This window comes from Lynx canadensis, chromosome F1, assembly GCF_007474595.2.
Source record: "Lynx canadensis isolate LIC74 chromosome F1, mLynCan4.pri.v2, whole genome shotgun sequence".
Classification (NCBI taxonomy): domain Eukaryota; kingdom Metazoa; phylum Chordata; class Mammalia; order Carnivora; family Felidae; genus Lynx; species Lynx canadensis.
This window is the reverse complement of record NC_044319.2, coordinates 14,652,140-14,672,149: the sequence shown is the minus strand read 5'-3', so window position 1 is coordinate 14,672,149 and position 20,010 is coordinate 14,652,140. Positions and strand designations below refer to the sequence as shown.

The 20,010-nt window shown below is 34.3% G+C and overlaps 1 protein-coding gene across 5 annotated transcripts in view; it reads right to left on the bottom strand.

Annotated features, from left to right (window-relative positions):
• Positions 1-20,010, bottom strand: part of SUCO (SUN domain containing ossification factor) — a 92,895-nt gene that overhangs the window by 26,798 nt on the left and 46,087 nt on the right. For 4 of the 5 annotated variants that reach the window (XM_030302300.1, XM_030302297.1, XM_030302301.1 and 1 more), the window contains 9 exons: positions 17,158-17,265; positions 15,226-15,331; positions 12,901-12,921; positions 12,659-12,714; positions 12,082-12,173; positions 11,337-11,402; positions 4,735-4,803; positions 3,858-3,948; positions 199-1,359 (listed from right to left, as the gene is read on the bottom strand). In XM_030302300.1, coding sequence (XP_030158160.1) covers positions 199-1,359; positions 3,858-3,948; positions 4,735-4,803; positions 11,337-11,402; positions 12,082-12,173; positions 12,659-12,714; positions 12,901-12,921; positions 15,226-15,331; positions 17,158-17,265 — 1,770 coding nt within the window. The remainder of the gene's footprint in view (positions 1-198; positions 1,360-3,857; positions 3,949-4,734; positions 4,804-11,336; positions 11,403-12,081; positions 12,174-12,658; positions 12,715-12,900; positions 12,922-15,225; positions 15,332-17,157; positions 17,266-20,010) is intronic. The other variant, XM_030302298.1, reaches the window with a different exon arrangement.

Below are 20,010 nucleotides of genomic sequence, written 5' to 3'. Positions count from 1 at the left end.
ATATTACATCACTTAGTACTTCTAAAAATCAATTAAGTCCTTGATCAATATCCAAATAACTTTCTTTCTCCAGCTAAAATGGCACTGACTACTATTATATCATGAGATAATTAATCCTCTCCTCCTCTAGTCACAGATCATACTATGCCTCTTACCTCACAGTGCAAAGTGGACTGTGCTAATTATGATAAAGCTTACCTTTGGCTAAGCTCCTCCAGATAGCGACCACTGAGAGACATGTTAACTTCTAAGGCTTTTATACGATTATTAAGTCTCATAAATACTGACTCCTTTTGGTTTGATCCATGTACAAGATTTCCATTAGTGTATCCTAGATCTGTGGAATTTTGCAGTTCAGCATAAAAGTCTGTAGCTGTCCTCTGTAACCCTCTTAAAAGGGCATCTTCCGGAGATTGTTCTTCCTCTTTCACTTCAGGTAATGAAGAAGAATCCGTAACGGGAGTCAAAATTTGCTTTGGTGTGTCAGCTATGTTCATTTTGGCTTCCCCATCTTCACCGTCTGGCATAGTAACAGTGTTTACAGGTGGCACTATTGTTTCAGATAGCTTTGTGATAATGTGCATGGAGTTTATATCTTCTTTTACAATATTATCCATTACTTCATTAAGTTTATTTGTTTCATAGATCACAGTTGGCTTCTCTATAGAACTAAAACTCTCAGACTTTTTTTCTGTTTTATTAACAAGCTCAACAGAACTCTCCAGGGGGATCACTTGAGATGGTGTAGGTCCTGTCTCAAATTTAATAGGCTCAGATACTTCTATTTTAGATAATGAATTGATTTCTGGAGTAACATCTAAGAGAAGAGATTGAGAAAGAGTTTGAGGATGGCTTGGTTCAAGTTCAATTGCATCTGCACTGTGATTAATCAAATCACCTTTGTGCATACTACTTAAGTCACCTGGAACAATAGTTTCAGCTTCCTTTTCATTATTCTTGCTGTCCATTTCTCCACTTGGAGGTGGCAAGACTAAAACATCCACTGATTCTGCAGGTAGTGGTAATGGTTGAGCTGAGACAAGATGATCTTTTTCTTTCTTTACAGCAGTTCTGCTACGTTGCCGATAAAGAGCAACTCTAACTGAACACCATTTATATATATATTCAGAAAAACTAGAAATACAACAAATTGTAGATAGTTCACTGCAAAATATTTGTGTCTCTGACTCAAACCAGGGTGATGATTCATCCTCCTGTTCACCACTACCCAGAAGGGTCACTGTAGATGGACTTGCCTCTTCTTCTTCCTCTTGAACTAGCTGTACAATGGGACTCTCTTTTGGAGTCTCTGGTGATGATAGCTCTGTATCGTGTATGTGTCCTTCAGTGGTTACAAACCTAGAAATATGTATCATAATTACACATCACTTTAATTAGAAATCTAAAGTTAAAATTGCATTAAAAAAATCAATGTTTCATTCATAAAATAAAAGGAAGGCTGAAAATACAGAAGAAACCGAAAAGTTTTTTGGATGAATTTTTCCCTACAAATCATTTTCATTATAAAAAGAAGTATTACTCACAAATGGTGACAGAAAGGCCATTCATTTATCAGAGATCAGCCAGATGACTGAAATGACCATATTTACTAAATGAAACTTACTTTTTAAAAATATCTATTTAAGAATTGCTTGTACGTGGATTCTAGAACTAGAATCCAAGGTTCTAAATACTTATGAACGCACTTTGTGTTTAGGTATCATACTTTTGAAAGGTAGCTAGATTTCTCAAAGAAAATTTTTCTGTGGATGATTAGGGGATTTCTAAGGTAGCATTACACACACACACACACACACACACACACACACACGATTATCTGCATCCCTCCCTCCCCAACTCCCCAAAATGATCTTAATATCATCTGGGCTAATTATCTATTACTTAAAGGCAAATACTTAATCACTCTAATGAAAATCCTGGCTAATAATAATAGTGCCCCATCTGTAACTCAATCCCATCTCTAAGCCCTAGCGTATGTATGTAAGGCAGGGGAGTGTGTGGGGTGGAACGGGTGGGAACAGTGTTGTAAATTATAATCTCTGTGGTTCATTCCAGAAAAAAAATAATGAATTTCCAGGTGTAGCCCTTACAGCACAAAAGGTACAATCTTTTTTTCAAATAACGCAATTTGAATGCCAAAAGAAACATTTTCATATACAATTTTCCTACTTTGAAAAATTACTAAGAATGCCAGGAAATGTTTTTGAATAGACTAATATCACAATAGCAAAGGTAGGAATGAAACAGTACCTAAAAAGCTAGATTTTCATCTTGTTGACAGTGAAACAGTAAATTAGATTATGTTCCTTTAAATAGACGATATATAGATATATAATCTCTAAATATCTTCTACTGCTTACTATGTACCATATAAATTATGACAGTGAAAATGAGCAGAATCTGAAGAAGGGGAGGGAGAAAAACTAAAGTGAATTAATTTGGTACAAATTAAATTATATACCATCTGTACATGCTCTAATCGGAGCTATACTTTAAAAAACTCAAACCTGGAAAAAGAAAATCAGTCATCTTTTCATAGTAACTCAACAATGACACCCTATCATGGATTCTTTCATTTTCATTTATTTTCTTCAAAGAAATTGCCATATAATCATCAAAAAGAATTTAAAACAAATAAAAAAAACATTTAAAAGCAAATAGATTTTATACAAAAAAATCTATTAAAATCAAACTCTAATATATAAAAGTAAAAACTACTACATTAGTGTGATGTGGTATCTTTCAACATTCATGTGTGTGTGTGTGTGTGTCTGTGTGTGTGTGTGTGTACATATATAAAATGAAATCGGTTTCATTTAGTTTTGAAAAATAAAGACATACTATATGTTATTAACTGAAGAAGCCTAGTTACAAAATTGGAACTAGCAATCATAGTAGATTTCTTAGTATCTTCTAGGAATCGATGACAAGTAATGCTATATTTTCTCTCTAGTCATCCAATAAATAAATATCTTTAGTCTCTTTCAGAATGAACACAAGATACAAATTTGTCACTGTGCCCTTCAAAGCACAAAAAATCTCATTTCTGTATCAGTATGGTATTTAGGAATTACAGCTCAAACCATACCCACTGCAGGTTTCATTACATAATTCCTGTTCAAAAATCTTACCCTGTTAAGCAGAGTTCTGAGAGAGTACATCTACTGAAATATACAAAATTTACAGAAACAATGCCCAATTATCCAGTCATTATGAGCCTATCTGTTATAGATAAGAAGTAGAGGTGGCAAAAACCCTTAATCATCTTTGGTAGAAAAGACTAAAAAAATGAGGATATTTTATGTTAACTACATGACAGATATTCCTGCCCAAGGTGCCCCACTGCAACCTGGGGAAAGACCTCTATCAAATTCAATTTAAGAAACTAAACACTCTTAAGAGTTTGCTGTGTGACAAACACGTAATTTAAGAATCATGCTCTAGGTATTTCAGGGTACCCTTTATAGCTTTCTAGGCACAACACATATACTTAATCAATGTTTTTAAATTTGAACTTAATAAAAGCAAGCTTTTAAAATTTGTCCTCAAACCTATACCTGTAGAATTAGGCCAATTATTTGTAATAAGGAAAAGATTTAGTGTTGTGAATAATAAAAGTAATACATCATTTCAAAACAACAAACATGTGGTCTGGAGTAAAGTGCATTCCCAGTACCCAAAAGGCAACTCACCGATATTTTAAGTGGTTGTGGAATGCCTGCCCTCTGATTCAGAGCTTTCTATAGATTATCATTTCACACACAAATCCAAATTATCTTTCTATGTATACTTAGCTCTCCATTTTAACAGAACTCTAATATCACAATAGAACTTACTCAGGTGATGGAACAGGAGTTGAAACAGGAGCTAAGTCGGGCATTTTAGGTGCAGCTGTGGCAGTGGCATTCTCAGATATACTTTTATTTCCTATTTTAAGAAAGATACCCACGTTGAGTTTAAAAAAGCTATATCATGAAGATATTTCACTATAACAAGTAAAGAACTTTAGTTTCCGGGGAAGAAAAAAAAAAGTCAAACAGGTTTGCTACTGCAGACTTTATTTTCTTCCATCAAAGTTCTTTTAGAAAGAAATGATCATACAAAGTCAGAGCTACAAATAATGCATATTCTTTCTCAACTTCTCAGATAATTAATGCAAGTCAAATGACTATTAATTTCATGTAATCTTATATGATTAACATGACTTCTAGACACCTAAAGGAATTACGAAAGAGAATGAAAAGAAACGTATGGGTCATTTTAAGTTTGCACTTGGAACTAAGTATTTTCTAAGAGCAAAAAAAAAGCAAGATGGTTTCTCCTTGTTACTGACATTCTTACTGGGCATTCTGTAGGGGAAAAAAATCACCTTCTAAATTGGGTAGTTGTTTGATAAATAAAAGAAAAGCATGCATGAAGTACCACTGGGGCATCAAAACCTCAGGAAAGAAATAAGGGATAAAATTATTACTTCTACAGCAGGGAAGAGTCAAAAAACAAATTCATGAATTTCATATAGACAGGAGGATCCTTATTGTAAGAATTTGTGAAACTCATATAAACAATGAATAACAGAAGACTAGTAAGTTCCTTTGCATCATCTCTTTATTTCTAAATGAAAAATCACACTGCTTGGCTTATTAATTAATTTTCGTAACGAGAATGACCCCTTGAGTATCAGAGATTTAAAAGACCCATAAAATGATGAGGTACCTTCTGTCAGGTCTTCAGTTTTTGCTCCCAGAATATTAGCAGCAATATTCACCATATTTAGAATGGCATCTAAAACAAAATTCAATCAGAAAAAATACCAATACACCTAAATATTCTTATAAAGCTTAATATCAGATAGTCAAAAAACCATTTATAATGGTCTTTTTGCATTTTCTGGACTAATTACCTTTTTGTCCAGCTTACTATATAAGTCCTATACATAGGACACAAATTTCAGCCAGAAAGTATAAATCTGAATTTTTATGTTCAGAAACTTAATTATACTTTTTTGGTAAAGCTTCCCCGAAACTTCTGCCAAAACACTATCTTTAGCATATTACAAAATTCAAGTAAAATTCAACATACAGCCTGGATTTGGACAGGGAAAAAAACGTGACAACCAAAATTAATATTGTACAGAAAAACTTACTTTTCTAAAGGCTTTACAGTTTAGAACAAAAACAAAAAAAAAAGCGTGAAGAAGCAGTTTCCCTCAACAGGTGATTTTTACAGGTATAAATAAACAAAATGGGAAGATTATTATCTGAAGGACAGCAGAAAAATTTTATTTTCAACTATGAACATATCTATTGGTAATATGGTTAAATCCCAACGTGACTGCATTGAAACAAGTGTCTTTGATAACTTTTAATAATGTTTAATAGATAATAAATGGTACCAATTCTTTTGTGAATTGGGTGGGTATGGGAATTGGCAGGTGAAGTCAAAGTCACAACACCTTCAGCATTATACATAAAGCAATCTGCATACCTGCCAATTCTGCCTCTCTTTCTAAAGACGATATTTGGATGATGAGTAAAGTGGTACAAACCTTAGTACCTGAATAAGCAGCCAAAGGTACAGGTGTACCACAAAATACCTAACTCCATAAAAAGCTGGTGCTGAGAACAGGTGGCTTCCTTCTAGGATGTAATTTTAAGGAACATTAACTTCCAATACCAATCTAATCTTGGATATTCCACTAGAAGTTAATTCACCAGTATCAGGTATTTCTCCTATTAAAATATTAAGATCTGCAAGGGCTACATATTAAGACTCATCAGTTATTTCTGCCTTGGTTTCCTTTCCTAAGAGATCCAAAGGGTTTTCATCACACTTTCAGCGAAAACCACAGATGTAAGCAGGAAAGGCTGTAAGGGAGGAAAGCTGGCACACTATCTAGAAAGTTGAGAAGAAGCCAAGCACTGTCATCTGGAGCTGATCCTATGTAGATATATGTTTTAAGGCAGGAGAAAGTAGTAGGAAATTTCAGACAGTTTTAAAAGTGATGACTAGTAGACAGTCATAAATTTTGAACTTTACATAATTATGGTTCTATATATGAAAGACAATAAAGGAGTGGTACTTTGTTTCCAATCATTAGTATAACACACAAAAGCTTTGTACTTGCTTTATAAATGTCTAGGATTATAGGTTGCCCTTGCCCTTCAACCTGACAAATTGGTAAACAAAGAAGCAGGGTTGATTCTTAGGCTAACTCATGGGAAAAAACAGGAATGAAAAAACCGTATTTCCTCACAAACGAAGGTAAAGTAGCAATGGAAATTCTGTTATTTCCCATAAACCCACTTTTGACATCAACCAATATTCCAACAGTAGAAAAGATTTGCAAATCATATTTCTGATTAGGGGTTAATATCCAAAATACGTAAAGAACTATCGCTCAACAGCAAAAATTAAAAATCCAATTAAAATGCTGGCAGAGGATTTGAAATAGGCCTTTTTCCAAAGAAAACCTACAGATGGGCAACAGACCACATGAAGATGTGCAACATCACTGATCATCAGGGAAATACAAATCAAAACTGCAATGAGATATCCCCTCACACCTGTCAGAATGGCTAAAATCAACACAAGAAACAATACGTATTGGTGAGGATGTGGAGAAAGGGGAACCCTCTTGCAAACTGGTGGGAAAACAAACTGGTGCAGCTACTCAGGAAAACAATATGGAGGTTCCTCAAAAAGCTAAAAATAGAAATACCCTATGATCCAGTAATCACACTATTGGGTATTTACCCTCAAAATACAAAAATACTACATCAAGGAGATACATGCACCCCAATGTTTGTAACAGCATTGTCTATAATAGCCAAATTATGGAAACAGCCCAAGTGTCGATCGACTGATGAATGGATAAAGATGAAGTACACACACACACACACACACACACACACACACACACACACACACAATGGAACACTACTCACCCATAAAAAAGAATGAAATCTTGCCATTTGCAACAACATGGATGGAGCTACAAAGTATTATGCTAAGCGAAAAAAAGTCAGACAAAGACAAATACCATATGATTTCACTCATACGTGGAATTTAAGAAACAAATGAGCAAAGGGGGGAAAAAAGAGAGAGGGAAGCAAACCAAGAAAGAGACTCTTAACTATAGAGAACAAACTGATGGTAACCAGAGGGGAGGTGCATGGGGGGATGGGTAAAATAGGTGACGGGGATTAGGTACACTTGTTGTAATGAGCACCAGGTGTTGCATGGGAGTACTGAATCACTATACTGTACACCTGAAACTAATTACACTGTATAGTAACTGGAATTTAAATAAAAACTTAAAAAAAAAAACCACCCAGGAATGGAAACACCACATTTCCTCACAAACCAAGATAAAGGAGCAATGGAAACTCTTGTTATTTCCTCATAAACCCACTTTTAATATCAACCAATATTGCAATAGTATCTGATCTTCTACTTGGTCTGCCAGCCAAAGTTCAGTTAAAACTGACTGCTTCACACATTCCAAATTTTGGAGTCAAATCTATACTCTAAAATCAATCTTAACTCAGATACAAAATTTTGGGGGCACTGAAATTTGGGGGTATTTATTGTTACAGAATTCATTAACAAAAGCAAAATTTGGCAAATTTCTACATTCTCAGCCCATCCAATCCATAAGAAATAATTTTGCTACATTCACAGAACACTGCCAAATGTAGTCTTACTTTGTCTTTTGAGGGAAAGCAGCTTTGTGAATATTCAATTCTGACCACTCCCAATTTGTATCCAGACAGCTTGTCACAATGATCATCTGACCACTAAAAATCCTTCAGAATAAGCTAAAGTAATAATTTGGAATACAGTACCAAACTAGATACCTGTCCTTAATGTCTCCCAGATTAGCCAACTCCTTTATCTTTGAGCTGGGCACTATTCATCCAATCTCATTCCCTCAGGAATGAAATTCTCCCAGGGATCATCAACATGTTATCCTTAGTCTCCAGCACACTCCGGCTCTTTTGGATGCAGGAAACAAACTACCTATGATACCACATAACAAGACAAACCAACAAAATAACTATTTCCTCCCATGTGAATTCAGATACCTCTGCTGCATGTCCACCTTTGTTCTCTCTTCTCTTGCTAGGTCCTTAAAATACATACATTCATAAAAATACTTTGATGTAAAAGAAACCAAAAACTGTATACTATCTTAAACATACACACAGAAACCTGGCCTTTAAGTGATTCTAACAAAATGCAGACCGTATTTAGGAGTAAAGGCAGACTTGCAAGAATATTAAAGTAGAGAGTGGTCTGGAAAATCCATGTGACAAAACACAAAAAAAGCAGAGTAATGTGAAGAATTTTTGTTGATGTAAAATATTTAAATGCTCTGGTTCAAAAATGTAAATAAAAGAATCAGGCAGAAGAGCTGCCTAGCTGGCATATACACAAAATCAAGAATGTTGCTCTAACATAGTAGTTTCTCCCTTTTTGGCAATTAAGAAAATTATATCAAGAATGTCCAAATATATGGTATGTATGTTCTTTGATAACCAAGTCCTAATAGATGCAATGTACTCTGGTGACATGTATTTCCTGTAACTACTAACTAACTGTTCAATACCAAAAGGAAAAAGGAGTTTCTATTAAGATTAAAGCCACAGAATTCTGTTTTGGAGACGCTATGTAAATATAAAAAGTAAGTCAGGTTCAAAATTGGCCAACTTCAAGCTAATTCACAACGTGTGATGAGAACAGTTAAATTCAGATATTCTAGTGCCAGAGACTAGCTCTTTGGCCTGGTTCCATTCTGTTATTTACTCCTTAAATGTTATACCACCTTGGAGGTAGTAGCAAAGTCAGGCTCAGAAATAGTTCCAGACTCTTCACAGAAAACTAGGAAGAACAGGTATAGACGACAGCAGTGTTAGGTCATGTCTATAAGCTTTATGACACCAAAGTCTTATCAGTCAGGTACTATTGCCTCTCTTTTTTCTGAAACATCAAGAGATGGACATCTTTTTAAACTCCATTTTCTGTGTTTAGGTTTAGCTGACATCCTCCCACCCATCTTGTCTCACTAAACAAATTCTTTTAACACTAGAACACAGGAAGGTAAATAGACTACCTTTCCAGAGATCCATAAAAAGAAAACTAAATATGTTACCAAGAAACACATCTTCAAGGAAGAAGATCCCAAAGTAGGATATAAATAAAGAAGATTCTATATCTAATTAATTCAAATAATACCTTGGTCAGAGAAGTGATTACAAATAGGGAAATGTCCTCCATTGAGATATAACTGGGCTTTAATGGTGACTAGCAGTTAATCCTCTAAGAATATAGAAAAAGAAACCAAGAATATCAACAAGATTTCCTTTATCTAATACTATGGTAAGGTGCCCTGAGGTGCCCCTTTCCTTTCCAGTAACCATCAGAAGCGAGAGATCTTTCAGTCTGGGGCTATTTTCTGACTCTATAAAATAATAATGCTGCCTCATAGCTAATATAGCATCACTGAGCTATGATGATTACTACATATCAGAATTTTTCACATGGATTTAAGGACATGAATATGAATATCCACATAGATAAAACAGCATCATGTTTTTCACTCCTAAAAAACTATGTCCCACAGCAGTGAATGAAGCACCTATTTTTAATTCCATCATCAACTAGATAGCTAAGTTTTCTACTTAAAAGTAGTTTCTAATATCTAGAAAGTCAATTGACTAGCAGTAGAGTGAAAAAAAAATTATATTGAGTTAATATGCAACAAAGTTAAATACTACATAAAAGGATTCCTCTTGGGGCGCCTGGGTGGCTCAGTCGGTTAAGTGTCCGACTTCAGCTCAGGTCATGATCTCGCGGTCACTGAGTTCAAGCCCCGCATTGGGAGAGCCTGGAGCCTGTTTCAGATTCTGTGTCTCCCTCTCTCTGACCCTCCCCTGTTCATGCTCTGTCTCTCTCTGTCTCAAAAATAAACATTAAAAAAATTAAAAAAAAAAAAAAGGATTCCTCTTATGCAAGTATTTTTAACATTCTTCTTCCTATGCCTTAAAAAGTCTACTGAAGGGGCGCCTGGGTGGCGCAGTCGGTTAAGCGTCCAACTTCAGCCAGGTCACGATCTCGCGGTCCGTGAGTTCGAGCTCCGCATCAGGCTCTGGGCTGATGGCTCAGAGCCTGGAGCCTGGTTCCGATTCTGTGTCCCCCTCTCTCTCTGCCCCTCCCCCGTTCATGCTCTGTCTCTCTCTGTCCCAAAAATAAATAAACGTTGAAAAAAAAAAAAAGTCTACTGAAGACTACAGTTTTCTATGGAGAGCATAAGGGGAAGAAGGGAGAAGAAAAAAGATAAAAACAAAACAAAAAAACCGACGTGACTCCTAGCTTCCTATACTGGAGCTATACAAAATATCTACTTAAGTATATAAACTACTGGTTGAGTATCCCAAAAGGTATAAAGACAACATACACCGTAAGATTGGGATGCAAGGAACTCTACTTACTAAGAGCAACAAGGGAAATGCACAAGAAACTAGTCATCTATTCTGCTAAGATTTACTTTTACCATATTAATCTCCAAATAAAAAGAAAACTCCTTCCAGTATTTTATATTCTTCAGGAATAGCCAAAAATAACAAGCATTAAAATATACCTACCTGCATTATAACAGTAAAAATAAAGTGTCAGTTGGTAATGGTCTTTCCGAGAGTCTCCTTAGCCAGCCTACCACTAGGCAGGCATGACAAAAACTGAAGCACTAATATATCTTAGTCATTATTTCTTCAGTTTACAAAGAGTATATTATTATTACTATTATTGTTACTGCTTGAGAATCTTTATTATTATGAGTAAGAACAGCTTTTATATTTTGTAATTACATCAGAAACTATATCCATAGATAAATAAACCCTTGTTTGCTAGGATTTCACTCATACATACTACCTCTGCAACTACCATTCAAATTCCCTTCCCATCTAGCATGACTATCCAGATGCTTCTACGCATATGGTCTAGGATCTCTTTAATGATTCTTTCCCCCCATAAATTCACAGCCCATTCTTCCAAGGAATCCGCTTATCAACATAAGCACTTAGGGGAGAAGAAACAACTTGTGCTTGCATTTTTTTTCTCTTCTCTTTCTTTTCATCCACGCTTATTTTATTTCTATGGAAATAATTTCAAAGGCAGTATCTTTGATTTCAACTCAAGTTCAATATTGGGACTAGGAGCTTCCTAAACTATACCACAACAAAATATCCACATATTTCAGGGGAAAAAAAAGTTGGGAAATACTTTAGTAGTGTCTAGGAAAATCCCCAAATACTCACTTGTAGCAGAACCAAAAAGATTTTTTGTGGATTTATCCTCCCCAGTATTATAATCCAGTGGATAATCTGTTTAAAGAGAAAATGAAGGTAATTAACTAAAACTATCCCTATCAAAGTCGGCTGACATTTAAAGCATATTTTATTATAAATATTCACTATAATCTAAAATATATTCACAAAAAGTTTATGAGATTCAGAAGCCGTTTATCAAACAGATGTAAACTAAGGAAAATAATTCCACTGCTTACCAAAATTTTAATCACATTTATAAGACTTTTTATTCAAGCTTTCCATGTACTTTACCAACCCTTAGTAAATGTTTTCATTTTGCTTATAGGAAAATTAGGGAAGGGAAAAATTCAGTTTTTCAGACTATGGTTTAAGACATCTTAAAACAAGGACTTGGGGCTCCTGGGTGGCTCAGGTGGTTAAGCATCGACTTCAGCTCAGGTCATGACCTTGCAGTTCATGAGTTTGAGCCTTGCGTCGGCTCTGTGCTGACAGCTCAGAGCCTGGAGCCCGCTTTGGATTCTGTGTCTCCCTCTCTCTCTGCCTTTCCTTTGCTTGCACTCTCTCTCTCTAAAATAAACATTAAAAAAAAGAAAAAAGCAAAACACAAGGACTTGATAAAGTAGAAATGGAGGGTGTCAAAAAACCTTGTCCTACCCCTTCAGGTTATTAGATTTTAAAAAACAAACAAACAAAAAAACCATACATAATAGTCACATGTCTTAAAGCCACTTACCATAGTCTTCATCAAACAGTTCTTGACGTTCTGACTGATACTGGGAATCGGCGATCTCTTCATATTCTTCCACCATGCTGGTGCCAAATACCCTATTAACAACAATTTCATTAAAGACTTTCAAAACAAAACAGAGTTAAGACTCACCTCTTCATTACAAATGACAAAATACATTAACTTTGGTCATTTTTTGAGGGTCATTAGCTTTTAGACTTCAAAATAATGGCTGTTTCTTACACTGTAGTCATCCATCCACCGTGTCCATTAAAATGCTTTTAAGACATTTAAAAATGTTAATGACCAGTTTTGATATCAGTCTAAGATTTTCCATATATTATCATCATAGCAAAATAGCAAGCAAGCTAAGCCAGACACATATAATAGTTATTTTTTCTCAGAGCAAATTTTTACATTTTTCTAAAATGGATTTAGGAACAAGAAAGGTTTAACAGCTTATATTTCTATAGTATTAACTTCACAAGATAGGAAATTATTTCTTCACTCTAAATATACTGGGATTTTTGTGTATCACTTTCTTTTTTTAATCACTTAGTAAATGTATGTTGTTCTTTAATACCTTATAAGGCTTAATGGACAAAAGTGCTCTGATCCAAAATGTGATACCAACTCCACCTAAAGAATAAAAGCACAGTGCATGTGAGATTATCTAGCAATGTATTCAGTTTCTTTCATTATAACATTTCTAAAAATAAAGTCCTCATTTCCCCAAAAATCAATAATGGTAAAATTTTGCTTTTTTGCCATGCAGTAATATGCCATGCCTTGTTATTCAATATTGCAAAAGAGAAGGTTGCTAACCTTTATGTACTTGATGAACATCTGAAGCAAGAGAAAGGAAAAGAAAAAGAAATCAGTTCCAAAGTCTGGATAACATGCCATAAGCAACATTTAATATTTGTAAATTATACTGTATAATTAAAGTATAGAAAGCAATGTACTGTAATGGATAACATTGTAGTACTCTTATTTCTCTGCAGAAATCAAATCAATGATTTAAATTCTTACCATCACAACTAGAAAGTATAATTGAACTGTAATGAACTAAATTAACTTTAAGGTTATGTTGCTTAAGCTAAAATTCATTGCTGCTGTTTTATTTATCTGTCAGAAATAAAAGCATTCTAAAAGTAATAAAGAGAGGAGTCTGGGTGGCTCAAATTGGTTAAGCATCCAACTCTTGAATAAGGCTCAGGTCATGATTTCATAGTTTGTGGGATCCAGCCCCACATGGTGCTCTGCGCTGATAGCATGGAGCCTGTTTGGGATTCTCTCTCTCTCTCTCTCTCTCTCTCTCTCTCTCTCTCTCTCCCCCTCCTTCTCTCCTTCCCTCTATCTCTCTCTCAAAAATAAATAAACTTAAAAAAATACATAAAAGTAATAGAGGATCTAGAAACAGCCTGTGTCTTATATTAATTCAAAATTATACATACGTATCATATATGTATCTGTATATTATTTATATACTGATACATATGTGGATATACACATATACATACATAATGATAAAAATATTAGCATAATACAAAATAATATTTATTCTTATATAATACCATATACAAATTTTTTTAGGGAAAGCATGAATTTTTCATATGCTATGTTATTTCAAGTATAACTTACAGAACTAAAAGATATGTATCAACCCACTGTTAAAATACAAACTATTAAAAAGTAGTTTGTACATCTGGGTTTATTTGGGGATAAGGAAAACCCAGGTAAACTTACATAATATTTGTTAACATTGGACTTAGAATTAAATGTTTTTTGCTTTTAGACTACTACCAAAAAGAGCATTTTAGACAGCTAATCATCAAAATGCTCCATAGTGTCCCACCATAAAAAACACAAAGTAGGGGCTGGCATTTTTTTACCACCAATAAAATGTTCTGCCATTATTAATAAAGTAGTTGGTATGAAGAATGATTCTTGGAACTATTTCATAACATGTGCATTGTCTTAATTATAAAATTAAATGCAACTGTATCACCTGCCAAATAATTCTTACAATTTTTCCTTTTCCTAGTATAAAAACTGCTATAGAAAAAGGCCATTAAACAATTATTTCAGAATTCACTTTAAAAGAAACTGAAAATATACCTTCATTTTTCTGAACACTGTTGAACTATTTATTAACTATATTTTAAAAATAGAATTTAGCATTTTTAGATTGAGACTAGGAATACTACAAGTTTACCCATTCATAGAAGCCAATTTAATACATGCTTAAAAAAGATACACATTTAAAGAAGAAAAGACAGAAATTAGAGCTGCTGTCATTCCAAAAGGTCATATTACAAACACAATGGTACTTTAAGGTGTGCTATTATTTTAAGGAAAAAAAAAGAGAGGAAGAGAGGTATAAGAAATTCCCATAGTTTGCCTAAAATCCAATTCAAAAGTGAGAATTCTATTTGGTAGAGATTTCCACCTCTACATTGTGGAATAAGCAGCAAGAATACTGAATATAAGTGTTTTTAAAAGTTTATTTAAAATTGGCATTTGGACACAGAATAGTTCACTTGCATATACAATAGAAAAGGCAAAAGTTATAATATTAAAATTAAAATAATCTAAGAATCAGATTCTAAAAAAGAAAATCAGACCTGCTTAAAGACTTCAGTGACTAACAATAATCTGGGCTTTGAAATAAAGATATGATACTATAGGGTGCCTGGTTAAGCGTCCAACTTCGGCTCAGGTCATGATCTCACAGTTCGTGAGTTCAAGCCCCACATCAGGCTCTGTGTGGACAGCTCAGAGCCTGAAGCCTACTTTGGATTCTGTATCTCCCTCTCTCTCTCACACACACACTCTCAAAAATAAAGATATGATACTATAAAGATGACATTTTACATAAAGACTCAAAAAAAATATTGATACAATTTTAAATTTCATCAGAGCTGCAAATATCAAAAAATTGGCCTAAGTTTCCAGGTATACAAAAGGGAATGTATTAATATTTGTCTCATAAAATAACATCCATGTAAGAATTTTATCAAAAAGAATATTGCATTAAATTTCCTCTTAAGGTTTATGATTTCTAAAAAGGTGGGGTGAGGAGCAAAGAAATATAAATAATAGGTATGTTTTCATTAAAAAACATAGTCCTGTATGTATAAACTTTACCTTCACATATTTTGCATACATCTGTTCATCCAAAGGGAAACTCTGGACATTCCTCTCATCTCTTCCATGGAAAGTACCCAGCTTAATCCACTTATTTGTGGGATATCTAGGAAATAGAAACATTTTTTTAAAAAAATCATAAACCACATATTGAGAGTTCCATCACATCTTCAAAATACATCCTGTTTGGCTTTTTTTCCCCTCTCTGGGTGAACATCTCACTTAACATAGTTTAAATATGAGTAAAATATTGGGTTGAATAAATACATTTCCTTTTCCAACTAAACTCTGACAGATTCCTCTTTACAAGGGAAGAGTATCTTGAAAATCACACCATTACAGAAAGCAAGAAAAGGAGAAGACAAGGTAGAACCAAAACTGTTTGTTGGGCTTCTATCCAAGTACAATGGAGGTTTTAAAATAAAGAGTAACCAAGAGATTATTTTGGAAGAAGGAGGTTCTACTTTTCACATACTGAAACGTATGTGATGATATAAAGTCTAAGTAAAAGTACTGGTGGAAAGGGAATCAGAAAAAATCCTTTACCATTAGATTGGAATTTCACAGATCTTACATAGCTGTTCCCCCTCTTTAAAAGGAAATCTAACATAAAAGCCTACAGGTATTATTTTTTATTATTACAGCATTTTAAAAATCCCTCCAAGTAATGAATGCTCTTAAAATTACAGCTTAGAGAAAAAGAAGGGATCAGAGCAAGGTTATTATATGAAAAATGGTTGGAATTCAAAAGGTCTTGAGAATTAACTTCAATAACTGTATATATGCAGTGCTGAGTGTGAGATGGGAGAAGAAACAGCATGGAAAATAAAACCACTAATGATCAACTACAGAAGAATGTTTAAATGAGTAGCATTCTACATGTCACATTGGGGACAAAGTATTTATGGAATTAATAAATACCCCTAGTGGGGGGAAAATTTAAACTATTCATTAAAAATGGTATATTTAATGTATAGAATTATTGAATCAATATGTTGCACACCTGAAACTAATACAACATTGTATGTTAATTATACCTTAATCAATCAATCAATCAAGAATTTTAAATGGTGTCTTTAAAAGACAAGGATAGTTATCAGGATGTAAGCAGTAAAAACTCATTTTTTAATACAATTAGTAAATATATAGAAAAGACTGGAAAGAATAAATTAAAATGCTAATAAGTTATCTCTGGTTGATTAGATTGTGGTTCTTTACCAAATTCCTTATAATACATGTTTATTCTTTTATAATAACACACACAACACAAAGTTTTTAAAATATACTTTAACAAAAATACATTTCATGATAAAAAATGAAACACTCATGAATGTTTTTAATAACTTTTTAAAGAAATGTTTGGCAGCAAAAGGTTATAATTAAAAATAAGGGCTCTGGGGGCACATGGTGGCTCAGTTGGTTAAGCATCTGACTCTTGATTTCAGCTCAGGTCATAATTTCAAGGTTCCTGGGTTCAAGCCCCTTGTTTGGCTCTGCACTATGACAGTGGAGCCTACTAGGGACTCACTCCCTCACTCTCTCTCTCTCTGCCCCTCTGCCTCTCATGCTCACTCTCTCTTTCTCTCTCACTCAAAATAAATAAATTAAAAAAAAAAAAGACCTTGAAGTCATACACATCTAGGTTTGAATAAGTCACCTGACCTAGGCAAACTACTTAACCTCATCTTATAAAGGAATAAGATCATAGGATGATTATAAATAAGATCATAGGATGATTATAAAAACTATATGAGTTAATGAAAGTAACCAGATTCACAAGTGCCTAATACTACGGTAGTAGTATTATTGTTCTTACAAACTGATACATTAAAATAAAAGAAATAAAATTAAAGTTTTTTAAAAAGTGACTCGTTTAAAAATTTTTATTCTGGAGATCTAACAAACTCTGTAGAAGGCCGCTTTAGAATTTACCTGTCACTGATAGAAACCAGAAAGTCTTTCGGAGTAGAAGAAAACAATTCATAATTTGCAATATCAAGCTGTTTTACTTGAATTGGTTCACAAAGTTCAATAACAAACCTTTAAAAAGAACACAAGACAATTATTGAGATAAACCAACCAAAATAACAGTTCATATGAAACATAAAGAGTTTGCATAAAATAGACTTTCACTAAGTTACTCATTATTTTTCTAGCATATCATTAGTTGGGGGGGTGGGGTAACTATAAATAACACAAGATATTTATATTGACTATAAATAACACAAGATATTGATAACAATATTTCAATGACAAAGCACATTCTTGGAGAAGGAATGACTTCACAAAGGACAGTTAGTAATAGTGTCAACTGACTAGTCTAGATGGCAGTTTGGCATATACGTGGCTTCAAAGGGTAACACAGCCTTTGATCTAGCAATACACTTTTAGAAATCTATCCTAAGGACACATTGATCCAAACATTCACCCCTGTACGTATATACAGTGTAACATAGCAAGGCACAGGGGGAAAAAGTCAACCTAGATGTTTAGCATAGAGGATTCAAGTACGGTCCACCCAAACAATCAGATACCAACAGGCATTAAAAATGATACTAGAGGGGCGCCTGGGTGGCTCAGTCGGTTGAGCGTCCGACTTCGGCTCAGGTCATGATCTCGTGGTCTGTGGGTTCGAGCCCTGCGTCAGGCTCTGTGCTGACAGCTCAGAGCCTGGAGCCTGTTTCGGATTCTGTGTCTCCCTCTTTCTCGGACCCTCCCCTGTTCATGCTCTCTCTCTCTCTGTCTCAAAAATAAATAAACGTTAAAAAAAAAATGATACTAGAAACTATACATACCATTTATATAAAAATCTAGGAAATGTAAACTATAGTGATAGAAAACTGATCTTTAATTATTGTGGGGGCAGGGTTTAGGAAGGAAAAGTTACAAAGGAGCATGAGAAACCTTTTTAGGAAGGTGGATATGTGCATTATCTTTATTGTGGTGATAATTTCACAGATGTATAAATGTCAAAAATTATCATATTGCATATTTTGACATGTTGCAGTTTATTTTACATGTGTATATATATTTTTATGTCAATTACGTCTCAATAAAACTATTCTTTAAAAATGATGCTAGTGACCTGTACTTATAAACATGGAAGAATGCCATAAAATACTGCTTCTTAGGAAAAATTAAAAGTATGGTATCATGTGTGTAAAATAAAACTGCATACAGTATGGCATTTGGGGAAGAGAAATACTCATGACATCTAGCACTCTAATCAATACTAATTACTATACTATAATTACTATATTACTATAATGTAATAACTATACCAAATGTTATTATATATATTGACAGTGAAATAAATCAAAAACATTAAAATTAACATATTGTGTTTAATTTATGACAGAGCAACAGAGCCAAGTTCTAAGAGATGGCAAAAGCGATCAGGTTTTAGAGAAAAGCTCATGAAGAGAAGCAAACTAACTTGCTAAATGCTTACTCTGGGTCAGATACTATGTTAGATGATTTACATCCATCCTTTAATTCTTACAACCACACTGCAAAGACTATCATCTCCATTTTATAAAACAATTCAATAAACACTAATTGGTTACTTCACATTCTTCTCGTCTATCTTTTAATAAGAAACCTCTCCTCCAAGATGTAGCTGAGCTCTTATGGCCACTGTATTTCTCAGTCTTGGCCATACTGCTTAGTTCTGGAGGATGGGCTGTGAGCAGAAGTGTCAAGTGCAATTTTCAGGTCAAGCCTTTAAACGGGAGCTGCTACTTCTCCATTTGCTTTCTACTGCCTTACAGGCTGTAATGAGAATGTGGGAGGAATAACTCATTTCAGCAACCCAGGCAGGGTCAACACCTGCAGGGGAGGAAAAGGAACATGACGGAAGGTGTGTGGGTCCTTTCATTGTTCTTTTACACTCCTGCACTACCTACCAGCTTGAGCTTTTACATCAAAGAAAATTAAATCTCTTATTTAAACCACAGTTCCACGGTCTCTGTTAAAGCAGCAGAATCAAAAGCCCTAACAGTCATGCAGCCAACAAGCAGTGAAGCTAAAAGTCAAAAGCCAAATCCACCTGGTTCCAAAGCCTAAACATTTCCCATACCACCAAAACAACCTTGGGAGAGGGAACTAAAGAAAATCAAACTGAGACTTTACTTGTTATTTACAATGACAGTACTCTGAAAGAGTATTAAGAAGAAAATAAAAAGTTAATTCTCCCCACTTCTTTCTTTTGTATACAATGTTCTCCACTTCTAAGAAGACATGAGCTATATATTAATATCAGAAAAAATAAGCTTTCAAACAAATATATTACCAGGTATAAAAAGTAAATTCACTGCTTTGGATTCTGTGTCTCCCCCTCTCTCTCTCTGCTCCTCCCCCACTCATGCGCTTTCTCTCCTTCAAAAATAAATAAACAATAAAAAAAAAAGTTTTAAAAGGGGTGCCTGAGTGGCTCAGCCAGGTAAGCATCCGACTTCAGCTCAGGTCATGATCTCACATGTTTGTGAGTTTGTGAGTTTGTGAGTTCGAGCCCCTCATCAGGCTCCGTGCTGACGGCTCAGGGACTGGAGCCTGCTACAGATTCTGTGTCTCCCTCTCTCTCTTCTCCTCCCCCACTCACACTCTTTCTCTCCTTCAAAAATAAATAAATGTTAAAAAAAAAAAAAAAGTAAATTCACCAAGAAGATTTAACAATTCTAACATGTGTATGCACCTAATAAATAGCCGCATGATACATAAAATGTAAATAGGTTGTAAATATTCCTCAGTTGATTTTAAAATGCTTTTTCATTTTTATGCCTCATC